This window comes from Mytilus californianus, unplaced genomic scaffold (assembly GCF_021869535.1).
Source record: "Mytilus californianus isolate M0D057914Y unplaced genomic scaffold, xbMytCali1.0.p SCAF_3, whole genome shotgun sequence".
NCBI classification, from domain to species: domain Eukaryota; kingdom Metazoa; phylum Mollusca; class Bivalvia; order Mytilida; family Mytilidae; genus Mytilus; species Mytilus californianus.
Window position 1 is genome coordinate 112563999 of NW_026262679.1, and position 22862 is coordinate 112586860.

Below are 22862 nucleotides of genomic sequence, written 5' to 3' on the forward strand. Positions count from 1 at the left end.
ATATTTCTTTTTTAAAGTCTAGTTCACTTAAAAAAGCTTTTAAGGATGTTCGCTACTCTTGTTTTTGACTTTTTGTCAAATATTCAGAATCCTCTAGTTTTATCTATGTTAGTGCCAATAAAAATTTTGCCCGCTAACATCTATTTTCTTTTCATAATTTTATTACATATAGTTTTAATAGCCATATTTGAAAATGCTATAGAATCCTTGTTATTTTTTCATAATTTTTTTTAAGAAAAAGGGTGCCAATGTTAGATGTATGAAAAGTCTAGAGAGAGTTATTTCCTGCCAAATTTTCAATGGCTTATATCTCGAAAAACAAGCACACGGACCCTTCATTTTTTTCTGATTTTTTAGTTCCTTTATTTAAATACTATCAATTTATAACAGTCTTTTAAAAAGCTTGTTATTTTGAAACAGAGTAGCGAACATCCTTAATAGGGAACAATCAAACCATGTATGTAATCTTCATTTAAGTTTATTGAAAGATAAAAATAATAAGATTGATTGTTCAATCAAATATTTGAAAGTCACAAACAATTAAATGGTAGAGCTTTTATCATTTAATTAACATTTATTAATTTTATAAAAGTAAAGTTATTAATCAAAGATCCCCTTTGAAATCAATGTTTGTCTAAGCTTGTTCAAGCTGATGCACTGTTCAAATATTATAAAAGAAATAATTAGAATGTTATGGAATAAAAGAAAATAGACCTCAAACATTTTCAAAGTTGATTAGCAGTAATTAAAATTTAATGACTCTTTAATCCAATATTTCCTTTTCATTGATCATGTTGATTTAGAGCACTGCATGAGGTTATTATATTGAACACCTGTCAAAAGTTGACATGATTATTCAATTGCTACACACCCATACTTAGTCCTTAATTACATTTTATGCTCACTCATGCAGGATGTCACACCGTACAAGTGTATTCAATAAAGAAGAAAAAAAAAAACCCTTTTTTTTTTAAATTACAAATAAAGAAATAAAATAAAAAACGTCTTGAACATATACAATAATGAAGAATAAAAACGCTAAAAATCAAAAAAAAAAATCAAAAAAATCAAAAACCACTTATAGTTGTGCATCATATGCACACCCTCTACCAACTACTTTTGGGGATAAAAAATGCGTACTATACACACCTAAAGACCGTACTGCTCCCAGATAATGGCATGCCAGCATTTATAGTGTTGATACTATAATAAGTTTTTGCTTCTTTTTATGATTACAAAGTAAACATGTGACTTGTTTTCCTCTATCAAATATATAAACTGTCGTTTAACTGGATGCTTTAATGGTATATTACCACTGTTTCATCTGTTTAGCATACACAGTTTCATCTCAGCCTAAATATTTGTCACAACAACTGGGTGCATTTGAGGTCCAAAGATCTAATGGAGACCATGGGAAAATTTTAAGACAGATGGTCCTAGAAACCCCAGTATGGACATGTAAAGCAGACTATTATAACCATACTATAAATGTCATTGGAGATTTTAGCTGGTACGGTAGATCAGAACAATATATTGGCTTGTTGCAATAGTTGCATGAATAACAAAAAAGTATTTATAAGCATTATTTGATAGGAGCAATTCTTTAGTTTTGACTTTGCCTCATTAAAGTTGATTATTTTAAACTACTAATAAAAGTACCCCTGTACCCATTTTATTTGGTTGTTAAGTAATTTATCACTGTTTCATCTGTTTAGCATACACAGTTTCATCTCAGCCTAAATATTTGTCACAACAACTGGGTGCATTTGAGGTCCAAAAATCTAATGGAGACCATGGACAAATTTTAAGACAGATGGTCCTAGAGATCCCAGTATGGTGGTGTAAAGCTGACCATTTTAACCATACTCTGAATGTCATTGGAGATTTTGGCTGGTATGGTGAAATCACTCTATTTGCTTGTTAATATAATAGATGAAATAGCATGAATAACAAAACTGTATTTAGAAGCTTTGATTGGTCATAAGGAATTCTTTAATTTTTAATTGATTATAAACTACTGAAGTACCCTTGGCATCCAAATTGACTTCCTTGTTTCAGTTATTTCTTGAGAAATGCCTAACCTTCAGCCTAATAGACTTAGTAGGTCGGAACATCTAAGATTGTCATATCATAAACAAAGTAGATAGGAACATCTAAGATTGTCATACCATATACTAAGTAGATAGGAATATCTAAGATTGTCATACCATAAACTAAGTAGATAGGAACATCTAAGATTGTCATACCATAAACTTAGTAGGTAGGAAATTTTGCCGAAATCATTTGTAGACTCTTTATAGGAGTGATTTCCATTAAATGGTGATATGTTTACCCTTTTTTTGTGTTTTTTGCCATAACTAATAAAGAACATAGAGAGAAACTGAAAGCAGAAAAAAGATAAGCGAAAGAGATTTTAGTCATGAATTCTTTTCTAGTCTACAATGTTGGAGTGTCCATTGTCATGCTTTTTAGAGCCTCTAGTTCAATTTAACCTTAAAAAAAATCTTACACTTTTCTATTTAACCCCTTTTATAAAATTTTTTTTTGTTCCAGGTTTTCTGATAGTACATTGAATAAATTCCTAGTTGCCAAGGACAAAAATGGGGAATGGAATTGCTTACCTAAGATGTGAGCCTTAGGGCCTACTGATTTCAAACATTATAATTGTCCAAGGTTCATGGATTGTTTCAGACAATGTGAAGTTTAATGTTTCATGAAACTTCTGCATTATAATTGATCATCTCTCAATGACTTTACGTTTATGAGATAAATTTAAAAAAAAGGGGCAAATTATTTTAAAAAGCTTATTCTTTTTGGAATTAATAAATACTTCTGGTAAAATCTCATCTTTGATAGGGTGCGTGATAAAAGCTGGAATGCATATTAGTGATATTACTGGGAGAATGGCTGGACATAGTAAAGGTCTGGAGGTCTAAGAATATAAGGGAGGAATTTGGTGACATAAAAGGGTATATTCCTTTTCTTGGTAATAACCTTTTGTTGTGTAGAAGATACTTATATGCACCTTAATGTAGAATATTGTTTAAACAGTATTAGTTATATATATATATGTATAAATCTCATGCATGATCAAATTTCTTGTTGAGCAACATTATTGGAATAGAACATTCTTGAGTGAAACTAAATTCTTGTGCAGTACAATATAGCTTTCTATTTCTCATGTACATGTACATAAACTTTTTGATAGCTATTCAACATAATCATTCCAATTTTTCCCAAACAAAGTCATTTTAAAGATGAATTTATTTGCCAGCTTATGAAGAAGTTTCCCATCCGAATAATTTTGCTCAGCAAGTTGGTGTGTTTGAAGTGAGAAAGTCAGAGGATACACAACATGGAAACATTCTTCAACAAGTAGTTCTACATTCTCCTATTCACTGGTGCCCTAATAATCTAGTGTTTCCTATCAACTTAATTGGGAACTTTAACTGGTATGTTTTGATAGTATGACCCTGTTATGACCTCTCTTTTACCCAGCACTCTTATACCAATTAAACATTTTATCAAATTTTCCTTGCACAATTTATTATACTGTGAAATTTGATCATTAGAAAACGAGAAGACTTTTTTTAAACTGACTTTTTATCAATATTTACAAAACAAAATAAAGAAAAAAAACAGAATACCTGTCTAATCTAGACATAATATTCTTGTTTGTTCCATTTACTGTTACAAACTGTATATCTTCCATCCACCATTTAATGCACCATATTATTTGATGAGGAATATAAGAAATCATGATATATTTTTTTATTGATATAAATATGGAGACAGAACTTCATAGTTATGTGGAGTCTACCCTGTCTTATAGGAACTACAAATACTAATTAGCACATCACTGCCTACAGGAGCACTGTAAAAATATCCTATTCCTGAACCAAGTTTATAATTTGAACCTTGTTCAAAAAGGAACCTCCCTATAGGGCACAATTTGTACTTACCTAGCTTTTATATAGCTTTTGTATACAGGTTTTAGATTGAATAAAGATCATTTGTATCTTAAGATTTTTTCTATTAAGATAAAGATTTTGTTTATAAGATTTTATGTAAAAAAAAATAACATTGAAAACCTCGGTTGTTTCAAACATATGTGTGTATGAGCTGTTTTAATATGTACTTCAGATTTGATGCACAATTTTGTATGTTCTTCAATGACAGTTATTGTTAAGTGTAAATAATATTTTGATTAAAATAATTTGTGAATTGGATTGAGCTACAGGTTAAGCCTAAAGAAGCCCTATCCACAATTTATGATATAATATACTATTTTTCTGTCTGTACATTTATCCACTTATATGTCCAGTCACATTTTCATAGTTCATACACTAGCTATTATATGAAATCTCATTAATTGTTAACATATTTTAAATGTCCATGACAGTAAGCTTCATTTTGATTTTGACAGCTTTCTCTTTTATCACTTCATTGTCACAGACCTCTTAACTATTCTATGATGCATATTGTTGATCATTGTATATACATGTAGGATATGAAATACAGTACACATTGAATGTTTTGTAGGACAGACATTTCTGTATCAGTAGATGTACAGATTGGTAAAGAGAATGGTACTGATGGAGTATTCCTGGCAGCCAGGGTGGATAAGGGAGGATGTCAGTCATTTTATGCCAATGGTGTCTTCTTTTATATCTTTCCAGCTTCCAAGATGTATTACTTAACTTATGACTTGTGTAAGTTTTCAGTAGTAATTATTTAATTGTTATGTATGGTGTGTGTTTGATTATTTACACATGTTTAGAATTTTACTACACTGTAAATTTTAAAAAACTATGATATTTTTATTACTCTGCTTTTTTCCACCTTTTCTCAGGGTAACATTTTTGCTGCCTCTATCAAATAGAAAATCAAATACACACTGTGCTTTAACAATGAGACTTGCCCTTTCTTAATACCAATACTAGACTAAGATAATTTTCAAGCTATAGTTTTATAATTGCAAAATGATCAAGTGGTGAGAGTTTCAGTCCATTGGAAGAGAAAGGTTGTTTTTGTTTTTCCTGCGACAAATGTCATAGTATGCGAGACATAGGTATTACTATCCGACGGTGGCGGCAGCGTAAACTATTTGTATAAAGCTTTATATTTCAGAAAGTAGAAGCCTTGATGCTTCATACCTTGTATGCAGATACCTTATGTTACGAAGTTTCCGTCTGTTATATGTCCATGGTCCTTGACCTAATTTTTGTCGAGCCTGCGACTTTTGTCGCAGAAAGCTCAACATAGGGATAGTGATCCGGCGGCGGCGTTAGCTAACTTCTTAAAAGCTTTATATTTTAGAAGGTGGAAGGTCTGTATGCTTCATACTTTGTATATGGATGCCTCATGTTACGAAGTTTCCACCAGTCACATGTCCAATGTCCTTGACCTCATTTTCATGGTTCAGTGACTACTTGAAAAAAAAGTTCAGATTTTTTGTAATGTTAGATTCTCTCTTATTATAAGTAATAGGATAACTATATTTGGTATGTGCGTACCTTGCAAGGTCCTCATGCCCGTCAGACAGTTTTCACTTGACCTCAACCTCATTTCATGGATCAGTGAACAAGGTTAAGTTTTGGTGGTCAAGTCCATACCTCAGATACTATAAGCAATAGGTCTTGTATATTCGGTGTATGGAAGGACTGTAAGGTGTACATGTCCAACTGGCAGGTGTCATCTGACCTTGACCTCATTTTCATGGTTCAGTGGTTATAGTTAAGTTTTTGTGTTTTGGTCTGTTTTTCTTATACTGTATGCCATAGGTCTACTTTATTTGGTGTATGGAATGATTGTAAGGTGTACATGTCTAGCGGGCAGGTGTCATCTGACCTTGACCTCATTTTCATGGTTCAGTGGTCAAAGTTAAGTTTTTGAGTTTTGGTCTTTTTTTCTAATACTATATGCAATAGTTCAACTATATTTGGTATGTGCGTACCTTGCAAGGTCCTCATGCCCGTCAGACAGTTTTCACTTGACCTCGACCTCATTTTATGGATCAGTGAACAAGGTTAAGTTTTGGTGGTCAAGTCCATATCTCAGATACTATAAGCAATAGGTCTTGTATATTCGGTGTATGGAAGGACTGTAAGGTGTACATGTCCAACTGACAGGTGTCATCTGACCTTGACCTCATTTTCATGGTTCAGTGGTTATAGTTAAGTTTTTGTGTTTTGGTCTGTTTTTCTTATACTGTATGCCATAGGTCTACTATATTTGGTGTATGGATGATTGTAAGGTGTACATGTCTAGCGGGCAGGTGTCATCTGACCATGACCTCATTTTCATGGTTCAGTGGTCAAAGTTAAGTTTTTTGAGTTTTGGTCTTTTTTTCTAATACTATATGCAATAGTTCAACTATATTTGGTGTATGGAAATATTTTATGATCTATTTGGCAGTCACGCAGGTTTTATTTGACCTTGACCTCATTTTCAAGGTTCATTGCTCAGTGTTAAGTTTTTGTGTTTTGGTCTGTTTTTCTTAAACTATAAGCAATAGGTCAACTATATTTGTTGTATGGAAGAATTGTTAGCTGTACATGCCTGCCTAGCATGGTTCATCTGACCTTGACCTCATTTTCATGGTTCATTGGTCAATGTTTAGTTTACTTGGTTAATGTTAAGTTTATGTGACAGTTGTAATAAAGCTTTATATTTAGGACTATCAACATAATATCAATGATTAGTAAAGAAGGCGAGACATTACAGCGTGTGCACTCTTGTCATGGTTAAGCGACTGCTTGAATAAAAATTACAGTTTTTTTTTGTCATGTGAATTTCTCTCTTATCATGAGTAATAGGATAACTATATTTGGTATATGGGTTCCTTGCAACATCTACATGTACGTCAGACAGGGTTCACCTGACCTCGACCTCGACCTCATTTCATGGCTCAGTGATCAAGGTTAAAGTTACGTGATTAGGTCAGTTTCTCAGATACTATAGGCAGAATGTCAACTATATGTGGTGTATGGAATGATTGGAATGGGTCCATGTCAGTCTGGCAGGTTTCATCAGACCTTGACCTCATTTTCATGGTTCATTGGTCAATGTTAAGTTTTTTTGTGTTTAGGTCTGATTTTTAAGTACTATAAGCAATAGGTCAACTATATTTGGTGTATGGAATGATTGTAAGGGGTACATGTCAGTCTGACAGATTTCATCTGACCTTGACCTCATTTTCATGGTTCATTGTTCAATGTTAAGTTTTTGTGTTTTGGTCTGCTTTTTAAGTACTATAAGCAATAGGTCAGCTATATTTGGTGTATGGAATGATTGTAAGATGTACATGTCTGTCTAGCCATTATCATCTGACCTTGACCTCATTTTCATGGATCTTTAAAAATGTTAAGTTTATGTAATACTTGTTGTAAAACCTTAATTTTTAAGACAAACATAAAATCAATGGTCAGTGAAGCAGGCGAGACATTACAGCGTGTGCACCCTTGTTGATATAAAGTGCAGTGTATTGAAAATATTCTAAGTATTTAATTTGATAAGTTGACTTTCTGTGTCATAAGAAGTTTGGAAAAAAAATTATCATTTAGTAATCAGGTACACTTGTGTTAACGTTTTAACTTCAATAGGAAAACTTCTATAGTTAACAAACATATTTTTCATCTTTTAAAGAAGAAAACTCAATTTATGTCTTGCTTATATACAAAAAAAGTGGGTTCAAGAAACCAAACATTTATTTTAAATCACAGAATGAAGGATTTTAAACATCATAGAAAAAAAACACTTACAAAGTTGAAGCTTTTTGTACACCTTAATAAGTGCTTATACAAATTCAGGACTACAGCAGTCATTTGCCAATGGTTCTGCTGCTGAGAGATTTACTCCTTAATCAGTGCCTATACTAAGTCTGGCCTATGGCAGTCATTTTCGAATAGTTGTGCTGCTGATAGATTTACTCCTCAATAAGTGCCTATACTAAGTCAGGACTATGGCAAAGATATGCCAAATGGTTCTGTTGCTTATATATTTATTCCTTTATAAGTGCCTTTACTTAGTCTGGGCTATGGCAGTCATTTGCCATTGTTTCTGCTGCTGATAGGTTTACCCCAAATAAGGGCTTATACTAAGTCAGGACTATGGCAATCATATGCCAATGGTTCTGCTGCTAATGGCTTTGCTTTTTGATGAGTGCCTTTCTAAGATAAGGACTATGGCAATCATTGCCAAATGGTTCTGTTGCTTATATATTTATTCCTTAATAAGTGCCTATACTAAATCAGGACTAGAGCAGTCATTTGTCAATGGTTCTGTTGCTGCTAGATTTACTCCTTAATGTGCCCATACTAAGTCAGGACTATGGCAGTCATTTGCCAATGGTTCTGATACTGATAGATTGACTCCTTCATAAGAGCCTTTAGTAAGTCAGGACTATGCAGTCATTTGTCAATGGTTCTGCTGCTGATAGGTTTACTCTTTAATAAGTGCCTTTAGTAAGACAGGACTATGACAGTTATTTACCAATGGTTCTGATGCTGATGGATTAACTCCTTAATAAGTGCCCTTAGTAAGTCAGGACTATGGCAGTTATTTGCCAATGGTTCTGATGCTGATAGATTTTCTCCTTTTAAAGTGCCTTTAGTAAGTCAGGACTATGGCAGTTATTTGCCAATGGTTCTGATGTCGATAGGTTTACTCGTAATAAGTGCTTATACTAAGTCAGGACTATGGCAATCATTTGCCAATAGTTCTGCTGCTGATGGATTTGCTTTTTGATGAGTGCCTTTACTAAGATAAGGACTATGGCAGTCATTGCCAAATGCTTCTGTTGCTTATATATTTATTCCTTAATAAGTGCCTTAAGTAAGTCAGGACTATGGCAGTTATTTGCCAATGGTTCTGCTGCTGATAGATTTACTCCTGAATAAGTGCCTTGAGTAAGTCAGGACTATGGCAGTTTTTTGCCAATGGTTCTGCTGCTGATAGATTGACTCCTCAATAAATGCCTATGCTAAGTCAGGACTATGGCAAACATTTGCCTTGATTTTGCCTCTGATAGATTTACACCTGAATAAGTGCCTTTACAAAGTCTGGACTAGGGCAGTCATTTGCCAATGATTCTGCTACTGATAGATTGATTCCTTAATAAGTGCCTTTAGTAAGTTAGGACTATGATAAAGTGCCTTTATTAAGTCTGGACTATGACAGTCATTGGTCAATGTCTGCTGGTGATGGATTTGCCTCTTGATTAGTGCCTTTACTAAGATAAGGACTATGGCAGTCATTGCTAAACGGTTTTGTTACTTATATATTTACTCCTTAATAAGTGCCTTTAGAAAGTCAGGACTATGGCAGTCATTTGCCAATGGTTCTGCTGCTGATAGGTTTACCCCTAATAAGGGCTTATACTAAGTCAGGACTATGGCAATCTTTTGCCAATGATTCTGCTGCTGATGCATTTACTCTTTATTAAGTGCCTATACTAAATCAGGACTGTAGCAGTCATTTGCCAATGGTTCTGCTGCTGTGAGATTTACTCCTTAATATGTACCAATACTAAGTCAGGATTATGGCAGTCATTTGCCAATAGTTCTGCTACTGATAGATTGACTCGTTAATAAGTGCATTTAGTAAGTCTGGACTATGTAGTCATTTGTCAATAGTTCTGCTGCTGATAGGTTTACTCCTTAATAAGTGCCTTTAGTAAGTCAGGACTATGGCAGTTATTTGCCAATGGTTCTGATGCTGATAGATTAACTACTTATTAGTGCCTTTAGTAAGTCAGGACTTTGGCAGTTATTTGCCAATTATTCTGATGCAGATGGATTAACTCCTTAATAAGTGACTTTAGTAAGTCAGGACTATGGTTCTGATGCTGATAGATCTACACCTTGATAAGTGCCTTTAGTAAGTCAGGACTATGGCAGTTATTTGGCAATAGTTCTGAAGCTGATAGATTTACTCCTTAATAAGTGCCAATACTAAATCATGTTTATTACAGTTATTTGTCAATGGTCCTGCTGCTGATAGTTTTAAACCTTAATAAGTAACTTAAGTGAGTCAGGACTATGGCAGTCATTTGTCAATGGTTCTGCTGCTAATGGATTAGTTCCTTAATAAGTGCTTATACTAAGTCAGGACTATGGCAGTCCTCTGTCAATGATCTGCTGCTGACAGATTTACTCCTTAATAAGTGCCTATACTAAGTCAGGACTGCGACAGTCACTTGTGAATGGTTCTGTTGCTGTCGGATTTACTCCTAAATAAGTGCCTTAACTAACTCAGGACTATTGCAGTCATTTGCCAATAGTTCTGAAGCTGAGAGATTTACTCCTAAATAAGTGTCAATACTAAATCAGGATTATGACAGTTATTTGTCAATGGTTCTGCTGCTGATAGTTTTAAACCTTAATAAGTACCTTAAGTAAGTCAGGACTATGGCAGTCATTTGTCAATGGTTCTGCTGCTGATGGATTTGTTCCTTGATAAGTGCTTATACTAAGTCAGGACTATGGCAGTTCTTTGTCAATGATCTGCTGCTGACAGATTTACTCCTCAATAAGTGCCTATACTAACTCAGGACTATGACAGTCATTTGCCTATGGTTCTGTTGCTAATAGATCTACTCCTTATTAAGTGCCTATACAAAGTTAGGACTATAGGAGTCATTTGTCAATGGTTCTGCTTCTGATAGATTTACTCCTTAATAAGTGCCTTTACTTAGTCAGGACTATGGCAGTCATTTATCAATGGTTCTGCTGCTGATAGATTTACTACAAGTTTAATAAGTGCCTATACTAAGTCAGGATTACAGCAGTCATTTTCCAATCTTTGCTGCATATAGTTTTACCCTTTAATAAGTACCTTTACTAAATCAGGACTTTGGCAGTCATTTGTCAATGGTTCTGATGCTTATAGTTTTACACCTAAATAAGTACTTTTGGTTGGTCAGGACTTTGGCAGTTATTTGTCAATGGTTCTGCTGCTGATAGATTAACTCCTGAATAAGTGCCTATACTAAGTCAGGACTATGGCAGTCATTTGCCAATTGTTCTGCTTCTGATAGATTTTCCCTTAATAAGTGCCTTTACTAAGTCAGGACTATGGCAGTCATTTATCAATGGTTCTGCTGCTGATAGATTTACTACAAATTTAATAAGTGCCTATACTAAGTCAGGATTACGGCAGTCATTTTCCAATGGTTGCTGCATATAGTTTTACCCTTTAATAAGTACCTTTACTGAATCAGGACTTTGGCAGTCATTTGTCAATGGATTTGATGCTTATAGTTTTACACTTAAATAAGTACCTTTGGTTAGTCAGGACTTTGGCAGTCATTTGTCAATGGTTCTGCTGCTGATAGATTAACTCCTTAATAAGTGCCTATACTAAGTCAGGACTATGGCAGTCATTTGCCAATGGTTCTGCTGCTGATAGATTTATCCAAAGTTATGTGTATACTATGTTTTATTACATTTCAATTTGATGCTCTGCTTTCCTTTGTAAACAAAGCCATTATCTAATTGAAATAAAACATGGTGCACTTATGTCATGTCACAATTAAATTACTAAGTCAGATGCATTTTGTGAAGCCGGATTAATTTATTTTAAACACAGCTGTCTCTTGTTGAAGACCATATTAGGTCTTCCAGTTGTCTACATTTCTTGTAGGATATTTATGAAAAGGTTTAAAAGAACCAAAACATATTTTTTTTAGTTATAGCCCTTGGATACATAAAATATGTGCATTTGTGGGGGATATTTGAACGGGGTTGTTTTATTATATAATAAAATGTCCTAAAAAATAACAGTGATTGGAATAACTTGAAATGATACTTTTATTCAATAACTATAAACCTTATAAAGAATTATAAATTTTCATAATTTGAAAAAATTTTTTTAGATTTTTTGTTTGTTAATGATGTGATCAAATTAAACAGCTAGTAGAACAGGTTATAAAAATCATGCAAAGACACATTTATGTAAAAACAAATTACATAAAAAGGAATGATAAAAAAGAACATAGTTTTCACAGAATGATTGATATTTCAGTAGAAACAAAATCATACACATGTAATTAGGTTCAAACATTTCGACTTTGATTAAACTGAACTATCTATAATATATTACAAATGAGGAATTCAAAATTTCTCAAAACCATGGAATCATGAAATTTATTCATTTCAACTGGTACATAATACAATTAAAAATAAATCATATTTGATGACATGGAATAAAATCTACTTTTAACTATAGTACAATCCATGTATCAATGACACAGATCTGCATAAGGCAACTATTAATTTAGGAATGGAGTACTCATTCTAAGAATTTTACTGTTGCATATTTTTATACTTCAACATCCTGATATGGTCACTTCATATATCTTTGCCTCCTTGGTTGTACTACCTTCTGGTGTAATACATCCTATATAAAGTTGTCCTGTTGGAGAGAATGCAAGAGACATCGGTAACATTATGTTTATGTCACTTGTTTTATAATATGTCATCAGCAGGCCAGCATTGTTCAGGAAATGAAGTGTATGAGTATAAATATCAGCTACAATAACATTGTCTCTAGGTGTTGTCACTATGTCTCCTGGAAAGAACGGTCTGTCCTTGTTGATCTCTGTATCTCCTGTATAGATATTGATTATATCACCACCCTGTTCTAACACTACTACTTTAAGTCTGTCCTCACTTACTCTATCCACCGCATGAATATTCCCATTACTGGTGCTAGTTATTCTCCAGAGATAGGTAAATACAGGTTGTTTATGTTGATTATGTTCATACACTCTCTCATGGTCTCCATTCTGATTCATTAGTATTACAACACTTCTTCCTGGTTTAACACCTCCTACTAGAACTTTATTGTCACTGGTGATATAGACTGCTGAAGGTACTAATGGTGACACATTATATACCGAGTCTGTAAGTTTACCTGTAATACTGCTAATTTCTTGGAGTCTTGATCCCTCACAACACAATAGTAGATTATTTGATTGAGTAACAGTCATACCATAAACACTGGTTTTATAACTGGATAGTATCTTCAGTTTGGTGCCATCAGGTTTCACTTTTTGAACTAACCCATATTTACCAGAACTTATCCAGAAAGACTGGTATATAGATGTGCATACATATGATACAACCTCAAGTTCAGTTTGATATTGTTTATTTATTTTCAAATTAATATAGTGTTCATGAGATGGATTTTCATCAAATTCCAAAACCCCAATGTTAGACTGAGTGATGTCCCCTTGAACAAAGTTTGGTATAGATACATAATTTGACTGTAGTTGGGGCATTTGGATGTCTATAGATTTTTCTAAATTGTTAATATCTGTAAAGAACTTGGAAGCATCAGTTATTTGAATGAAATCCTCAACTTCATTGTTTTTATTGTCAGCTTCTTTTAGTAAGTCTGAGACAGCATTTAAATCAGATTTGATTGTACTAGAGACAGTGCTTTTATTCTGATCTAATTCTTCTCTGAGTTTTTTAAAGTACATTTCAACTGCTGCTTTCACAGATATTTCATGCTTAAGAACATCTTGATTAACCTGGTTGTATTTAGAATTTTCCAAAGATAAAAGTTGGTTAAGCTGTTCTTTTCTTGAAACTATTTGTTTCCTATCCCTTTGAATTTTACTTTGTCCTTTTTTCAACTTGTCTATTTTCATCTCATATCCTTCCTGAATTTCTGTTAGATCATGTTTCTTGTGAATTTTTGAAACACAGGTTGGACAAACAAGAGTGTCACATGTCTTACAATAAAGACAGGTATATTGTCCAGCATGGTCTTTACAGGGAATGTTTGCAAAATCTAGTTCTTCTTTATAGAGTCCGATTTCTTTTATATCGATTATTCTGTGATCCTTTGCAGTTTTCACTCTTAAATGTACCTTCTCCTTACAATGATCACACAATAAAAGATCACAGTCTAAACACTTCCATTTGATGGGTCTATCAGTTTCACATAATCCACAACTAACAGGAATTTGTCCTTTTCTGACTGATTGTGAAAACACCATTTTTAAGTACGACACAGATATTCTACTTCCTTGTTTGTTATCAGGTTACCTTTCTTGTTAACTGTATTCAACATTTAAAGAATTGTTTGTGTGTAAACACTGTTTATAAATGAATATAGAATTCGAAAGATGACTTAATTTAAATGCACCAAAAAAGTTTAGTTATATTTTGAAGACACTTTTTGATTATTAGTGAAGTGCATATAACTATAAAGTAGTTTTTATGAGTTTGGATAGTTGATAAAGAGCAAATAATGTTGAATACAATATATACACAAACGCATTTAAAATGATATATCATAGCAGTTTAATTTATACATGTATCGATGATGGGAAGGATAAAAATAGAATATTTAAAAAAAAAATAGGTGTACACGCTTAAAGGTTCACATAAAGATAATAAGGATCATACATAACTGAGAAACATAAGTCAAGTTGAAATATACTGTTACAGAAATATCCGTCAGGTATCCCCTTGAATGAGTAACTTAGGAAAGATGAGAAATTACAACATTTTAACACTAACAAACAAGAAAGAAAACAATTGAAGGTCTTTCCACGTTTGAATTTTTATTTGTTAATAAGAAAATGTGAGTGCAAATTAATTTCTATTAAAAAAGTCTCTTCAATGAGTGTCTGATAATAGCTTCTCAGACACTAATTCCAAAAAAAAATAGTTACTAATACAATTCTTTGAAATATGAGAAATAAGTTTGCTACTTCCTGTTCTACTGTAAGTCACTTCTCATGTCAATGAGAGGTTTCTTTACACATATTCCTATGTTACTTTTCTTTGAAATAAGGGAGATAATTTGCTACTTCATAACACGCATGACTAATTTCTTAAATCAAGTACACTTAATATTACATATTCTCCTATTATTAACTAGCAACTCAACTTAAATATTGTGTAAAAATTACTGTCTTAAAACAATCCAGTGAAATTTTAAATTTATGATAATATGCGTATTTACATATTGAATAAACCTGTTCACTTATTTTACACCCTGCACTTTTCTGCATCAAAGTAATACAAATTCTTTTGGTCCCCTACCGAGGAAGTCGAAGGGGACTTTAGGTTTGCACTCCGTCCGTCTGTCTGTCTGTCTGTCCTTCTGTCAGTCCGGCAAATCAGTTTTCCACACTTTTTTTCTTCATGCTTGAAGATATTGATTTGATATTTGGTATATTGTTTTATCATGACAAGTTACAGATCAAGTTCGAATTTTGTTCCGGTCTGATAATTTTGTGCAGAGTTATGGTCCTTGGACTTAGAAAATTCACTCAAATAATCAGTTTTCCGCACTTTTTTTCGTCATTCTTGAAGATATTGATTTGATAATTGGTATATAGTTTTATCATGACAAGTTACAGACCAAGTTTGAATTTTGTTTCGGTTTGATGATTTTTTGCAGAGTTATGGTCTTTGGACTTAGAAAATTCACTTAAATTATCAGTTTTCCGCTCTTTTTTTCGTCATGCTTGAAGATATTGACTTGATATTTGTAATATAGTTTACACCATGACAAGTTATAGATCAAGTTAGCATTTTGTTCCAGTACAATTAATTTTTAACTGGTAGGGGACTATGTATTGCCATGCAATACTCTCAGAATGCTTGTTTTAACATAAACAGGAAATTGTAAAATTTATCTTTACAAATGAATAAAGGAATAAAGGCAGTAATATATTGATTTTTTTTTTATTGCAGCAAGAACTCAGTTAGTTGCTAAAGGATCAATATCAAACATACAAGATGGATGGAATAACCTTGAACTTATTGTGGAGGTAATGTTATATGCTTGGCATTTTCATATTATCAATTGTTTTATCTGCTGTTGATTCCTAATTATTTGTTGGGTACCAATTTGCATGTGTATAAGTGAACCACAAATTTTGTAAAGGCTTGTATACAAAATTTTGAAAAACCAAAAAATCAAGTTTCCACAAAAATACAATCTTTCCTCAATCCACAAAATTTGGAACCCAAGAAAATAAATAAATTCACAGTATTTTTTTAAAGAAAGGAAATTTGGTTAATGGATGTATTTTACAATTAGATTTTTCATAGATGAAATTTAAATTTGTATCCTTAACAGTCACTAGCAGTACTGAAAGGCATTTAAAAACTTCACCATAAACTGAATTTTGGGACCATCAAATCACAAATTGCTTCCCTCAAATCTTCAAATAAAATACTGATTTGTCAATTTAATACAGCTGAAAGGAAATACTGTTAAATGGTTGTACTAAATATTTTAAAATCATTTACATGACATCTGCATTTATGCTTACAATTTCAGAAATTCAGTCATTAAATTGATACCCTGAAATTCTAGACATCATCCAGTTTAAGATAACATTGCAATCAGTGTTGCATTACAATTCAAATTAACATCAGTATCAATTGAACAATTTAAATGGACGTCTGTGATTGAAATTATATTTGGATATAAGACTGTTTGTTAATGTTACACCAAATAAAATAGATAAAGGAGAAAGAATGGTAACGCCACATTTTTTGGCCCCTTAAACTTGAAAATCAAAGTATTATTTAAGATTCAAAATTGGAATGTTTTATTAACCTCAGACACATGTGTGTACAAGGGGACAAATAGATATTATAAACATGTTATTACATGGTGATATGAGAAGACAGATATATGAACAATATAACATAGACAAATAAGACAATAAAAATAAAACAAAACCACATATGATACTTACAATAGAATTCACATATCACAGAATTGTTTTATAAAAGTTCATTAAATTCTTTAGGAATATAGACATTTTCTTGTATAATTGCATATGACATAATGATAATATTCCTTTAAATCTCCCAAATAACATCCTTCTGATATGTTCATAGTCTGCCAGACATCGGTATTTATATTTTTGAATAGTGTATCACATATTTGCTTTAGGGCTTCTTTCATTTAGTGCAAAACAACAAAAACTGCTAAAAAAGCCTCATTTTAAGAACTTGTCATTAATAACTAGATATAAGCAAAGGCTTAATCTAAAAATATAGTTTGCTACAAGATGTTTTTGAAGGATGTGTGTAAAATGTCTTTTTGTGTAAGGCCTCATCTTATATCTATTTTGTCCAAGAACTATGTGTAAAATAGTCATAGTAGTTCAATATGTCAATTTCCACATGTTTATGACATAGCGACATAACAAGTGACTCTCATGAAAATTAGTTGGTTTACAGAACATGGAGTATCTTTTCCTATAATAGTATTGGTCGTTGTTTTTCCAGTTTCAATGTTTAAATGTATAGGAGCCTTGTAATAAATATATGTTCTACTTGTCTTTCTTTCTTTATTTCAGGGATATCAATTAAGAGGAAGTGTAAATGGACAGTTAACATTTGAACACACAATAGACAAAGCTCCTTTAAGTGGTTTTATAGGTATAGGAACATCATCCTATGGTATAGCTGACTTTGATAACTTACATATCTTTGATACAAATAAATCTACAGTTATTTCATATGAAGAACATATTGATGAAACATTGTATTTTGTACCAAGGCATAAACCATAAAAATACAGCTAATTAATGTAAGATTGTTTTATTGATGCAGGGTTTGACAAAAAAATACCTGCTGTAATGGGAGACAACTCTTTGGGAAATATAGTGTGATTTTTTAGTCGGAGAGTTGGTGCATTTTATTTGAATAGGGACCTTTTATACAGTATTTACTATTGGTGCATTCATATTAAGTAAAAATTATGTTCATTTATTTGTAAAGTTTTCCTGTTGTTGCTTTGTACATTCGACACCTTCTGGATTTTAAGTCTGTTATCTTTTTTTATCCAAATTATGTTTGGAGTTTCCCATTGCAAAGCATGAACTTATCTGCAAAAAGGAGTAGGTATTACCCCTCCTTAATTGGGTTTGAATGAAACTTTTACAGAATCTTTTGTATATGAATAAATGTCATTGTAGATTAGATTTTGATCTGAATTTTCCATACATATTGGTAGAACAGGGTCAGAGTTCAAGCTCTAGTTTTTTTTCTAATTTTGTATTTAAATAGATATTGCTCATTAGTCAGTTACAAAAACAGTTTAGCATGAAAAAGTATCCTCAAATTCTTTTTGAAAGATCTTAAGACTGCTCTAGAAATTTTACTGAGATGTTTTTTATATGTAGTTTAATGAGATTCAAAAAACAGGTACCATGTATATAAAGGAGAATAAGTGAACAAAATGGTTGATTTACTGACTGTTTTCATTTGAAATTTGTTTCATAAAATATTGTAAACATAGAAGACTATTCCATAAATGTTTCTTCACAAGATATCAATTGGTCCATAAAAACAGATGCAATGTATTTTGTGTAAATGCATTTATTTTCTATACATTTTTTGTTTACATTCCATAATGCTCATTTAGGATGTGATAAAAAATTAATATTAGATATTTTATACTTTTTTATACTCTATTATGTAAGAGTTGATTAATTGATGTTCAGGTTGAATGTTTACTGTGTTGAAAATATTTTTTTGTTTGTTTGTAAGTTGATGATTGTAATATATATTTTATAATCAGTGGGAATTTTCAGTCTACCTGGTGTAGGCATACTATTATATTAAAGTAGTGCCTTAGATAAGCTTTCTTTTAAATAGATTCAAAAACTAAAATTTAAATGTAATTTATAATTTTTCTGCTTTTATATGCAGGAATTTGTTTTACATGATTTTGAAGAAAAAAAAGTTATGAATGAAATATGCATAGGCCATAGTTGATTTTGTGTGAATGGTGGACATGTTTTGCCATTTTAGAAGGATAAAGTTTGTATGTTTAACCTACCATTTGTAATGCATTTTAAGTATGGATGAAACATTGCTTAATAATAATTGCATACAAGTGAATGATGTTTTATATAAAATAATTGAAAAATCCTTTTTTTTTATTGACTATATATAAAAGTTAAAAGATATAGGGTTGATGTTCGTGAAACAAAAAATAACTGAATAATCTTTATTTACTATAATGTTTGGGAAATATGGACTTTTATTACTAATATGATGATCCTATATACCCACTGGCAATGTTAGATTTAGATGGGTTTGACATGGCAACTATTCAACAATAAATATATTGTCCAAAATTGAGCATCTAGAAATGCCTTTTCTAAGTACCTAAACCTATAAATATTCACTGGTAACACTTTTTTGAAAATGGTCTACTGAATATAACTTCCATTTTTATGCAACAGTTGGACATTAACAGTTAGACACCCCATGGCCTTCTGGAAGTAATATTTTATATTGATTTTGCCAGTTGTCTTTGTCATCTATTTGTAGAATACACTTGGAACTTCTTCTCATGCAGAAAATGAAGTCAACATTGGTAGATATTTTCCTGCAGATAAATCAATATGGCACAGGCACTTGTCTCTGAAATATTTTTCCTATATACCTCAATAGTGATATATAAAAGTATATATGAAAAAAAATTTCAGAGACAAGTGCCTGTGACATACACATACAAAATGACAATATGCCTAATGCTCATACAACATTATCAACACATATACAATAAGACAGCATAACCAATACACTTACAATATGTGTCAACATGGCCAATTCACATACATTTAATATGCCAAAAAGATTAATGACAATGACTATACACATTCAATGTGTCAAAATGAACAATGCACATGTGATGTGTCAGTATGACCAATACAAATACAATATGATGTCAAAATGGTCACTGCACATATGTGTCAAATGCTCATAATGGTGTGTCAGTATGACCCATACACATACATTATGCTTGTTAACTGGCCAATTCATTTAATATGTCAAAATGAACTGCACATATGATATGTCAAAATGAACTGCACACGCCACATATGATATGCCTATGTGGCAAATACACATTTGATATGTCAAAATGAACTGCACATATGATATGTCTATGTGGTAAATACATATTTGATATGTCAAAATGAACTATGCACATACAATATTATGAAAAAAAGAAGATGTGGTATGATTGTCAATGTGCCAACTTTCAACCAGAGACTAAATGGCGTAGAAGTTAGCAACTGTATGTCACTGTGCGTCCTTCAACATTGAGCAAAACCCATACTGCATAGCAAGCTATAAAAGGCATTGACATGACAAATGTAAAACATTTCAAACGAGATAACTAATTTCCTGATTTATTGATTTTTTTAAATTGATATACAACGACAAACAACAACCACTGAATTATAGGCTCCTGATATGGGACAGGCACATACCATACAGAAATCACCAGGGCCAAACATGTTTGTTGTAAGCGCCCAACCCTCTCCTAGACTGGGACAGTGGTGTAACAGTACAACATAAGAACAAACTCTAAAAATAAGTTGAAGGTGTAATACCACCAAATCATAGTACGTCACATCCGGTTGCATACGAAAATAGGTCGAAAAAAAATATTCCCTTGAATTTGACAGTTGTAGGTAATTGATCCTACATTTCATTGCAGTAAAACATTTCTGGGTCATAAACATATATCTTGGGTATTTCAAAGCACCATTATTTTTTTATTTGGGGTTTCTATAGAATATTTTGGAAACTTGAGGTTACATGGTTACTAAAGCTTGTACACAGGTTAAAAAAGGGGGAAAATTTGATTGGTTAACTTCCAGTGATGGTTATTTTCTTATATGCAATGAAATGTTATGTGAAATTTTTTCTATAGTACTGGACAGGATAAAACTTTACTCATGCCAAGTATTTCTTTAATTGAAACAAAGATAAATTCTGCACAATTTTTTGAAAAGTGCAAATTTAACAAAGACTAATAGGGGAAAATCAATGGTGGTATTACACCTGAAAAAAGGCTTGACTTGTCATATTGGGACAAACCACACAAAAAAATTACTAAAGACATAAATTAACGATCTAAGAATAATCACAGTTACTGACAGCTTGTTGTTGGTATTGAAAGTTTTGCATGCCATATGATGGTGTGTGCTATGAACAAGTAGGATGTTGGTATGGCCTATATGCATAAATAATGTCACCATGAACAGTACACAGCTTGTCAGTATGGTCTGTGTGCATGCAGCAGGTCATTATGTTCATAGTGCATGCATCATTTCATTATGGTCATTTTGCATGCAGTATGTTGGTATGGTCAATAAGTATGCAGCATATGCCAGTAGAGTCTGTGTTCAATTGGCATGTCAGTACCATCAGTATACATGCAACATGTCAGTAGGGTAAATATGCATGCAGCATGTCAATAGGGTGAGTATGCATGCAGCATGTCGTTACGGTCTATGTGCTATATCATGCAGTATGTCCCGTGTACAGGCAGCATACTAGTAAGGTCTATGTGCTACATCATGCAGCATGTCGTTAGGGTCTATGGGCTACATCATGCAGTATGGCCCGTGTGCATGCAGCATGTCAGTAGGGTCTATGGGCTACATCATGCAGTATGGCCGATGTACATGCAGCATGTCAGTAGGATCTATGTGGTACATCATGCAGTATGGACCGTGTACATGCAGCATGTCAGTAGGGTCTATTTGCTACATCATTCAGTATGGCCTATGTACATGCAGCATGTCAGTAGGATTTATGTGCCACATCATGCAGTATGGCCCGTGTACATGCAGCATGTCAGTAGCGTCTTTTTCCTACATCATTCAGTATAGTCCGTATACATGCAGCATATCAGTAGGGTCTATTTGCTACATCATTCAGTATGGCCTGTGTACATACAGCATATCGTAGGGTCTATTTGCTACATCATTCAATATGGCCCGTGTACATGCAGCATATCAGTAGGGTATATTTGCTACATCATTCAGTATGACCCGTGTACATGTAGCATATCAGTAGGGTCTATGTGCAACATCATGCAGTATGGTTTGTGTACATGCAGCATGTCGGTACAATAATTATAGCATGTCGGTATGATCATTATAAATGCAGCAATTCAGTATGATCAATGTACATGCAACATGCTGGTACGATCATAATTAATGCTGCTAGTAAGAGTGCATACATCATTTCTGTAGGGTTATTGTTCATGAAGCATGTCAATATGACCAGTGTGCATGCAGCATGTCAGTACAATCATTATGAGTGCTGCTAGTCAGTGTGCATGCAGCATTTCTGTAGGTTTATTGTTCATGTAGCATGTCAATATGTTCAGTGTGCATGAACATGTCGATATGGTAAGTGTATAAGCAGCGTGTCGGTATGGTCATAGTGTATCGTTCGACACCCAGGAATGGTCAGTTTCATGCAGCATGTCAATATGTTCAATAATGTGCATTCAGCTATGGTCAGTATGCATACATCATGCACAGGGACTCGGATAGCAGAAAAAAAATCAATGTTTTTTTTGTGTTTTTTTTATATTTCCTGTTTTCCAGTCTATTATATTGTTAATGCATTTAATGTTGGCATTAATATTTCTTTGTTTTTAGCAATGTGCAGTTTACTATCCATATCCGTATACAGAAAAATCTTTTTTTCTCAATAGACAAGAAATACACAAAAAAAAACCATTGATTAATTTATTTTTATTCTGCTTACCGAATCGGTCGCATCATGACAATATTGTCGATGTGCAAGCATCGTGTCAGTATGACCAGTGCATTAGGACCATGTTATTATGTCCACTTCACATGTACCTTGTCTGTTTTGTCCATGTATCAATTCATATTAGGTTACATTCATACAGAATGTCAGTAAGGACTGAAAACATTTATGACATCGATCATGCCGTGCCAATTTTGTCAACGCGTATATAACATTTCAGTGTATACGTAATATGTTCCTAGTGTCTGGTGCACATTTTTCTCTTAACATGACTTGAGAACA

General features: G+C 32.8%; 2 protein-coding genes across 5 annotated transcripts in view; one reads left to right on the forward strand and one right to left on the reverse strand.

Annotated features, from left to right (window-relative positions):
* The window catches only part of LOC127735822 (galactocerebrosidase-like), a 45131-nt gene extending 26208 nt beyond the window's left edge, over positions 1-18923 (forward strand). The window contains exons 15-18 of one of the 4 annotated variants that reach the window (XM_052246203.1): positions 3275-3452; positions 4543-4712; positions 15720-15796; positions 17345-18923. In XM_052246203.1, coding sequence (XP_052102163.1) covers positions 3275-3452; positions 4543-4712; positions 15720-15796; positions 17345-17560 — 641 coding nt within the window. In that variant the 3' untranslated portion in view covers positions 17561-18923. Of the gene's footprint in view, positions 1-1332; positions 1511-1715; positions 1894-3274; positions 3453-4542; positions 4713-15719; positions 15797-17344 lie in introns of those variants that run through there. The other 3 variants (XM_052246204.1, XM_052246202.1, XM_052246205.1) reach the window with 3 other exon arrangements.
* LOC127735827 (uncharacterized) lies at positions 11793-14069 on the reverse strand. Its single transcript, XM_052246212.1, has one exon. It carries the CDS (start codon positions 14006-14008, stop codon positions 12329-12331), a length of 1680 nt encoding a protein of 559 aa, XP_052102172.1. The 5' UTR covers positions 14009-14069; the 3' UTR covers positions 11793-12328.
* Positions 18924-22862: the final 3939 nt, after the last annotated feature.

Coding starts and splice junctions, on each gene's coding strand:
- LOC127735827 (XM_052246212.1), bottom strand. CDS start 14,008: ATGGTGTTTTCACAATCAGTCAGAAAAGGACAAATTCCTGTTAGTTGT.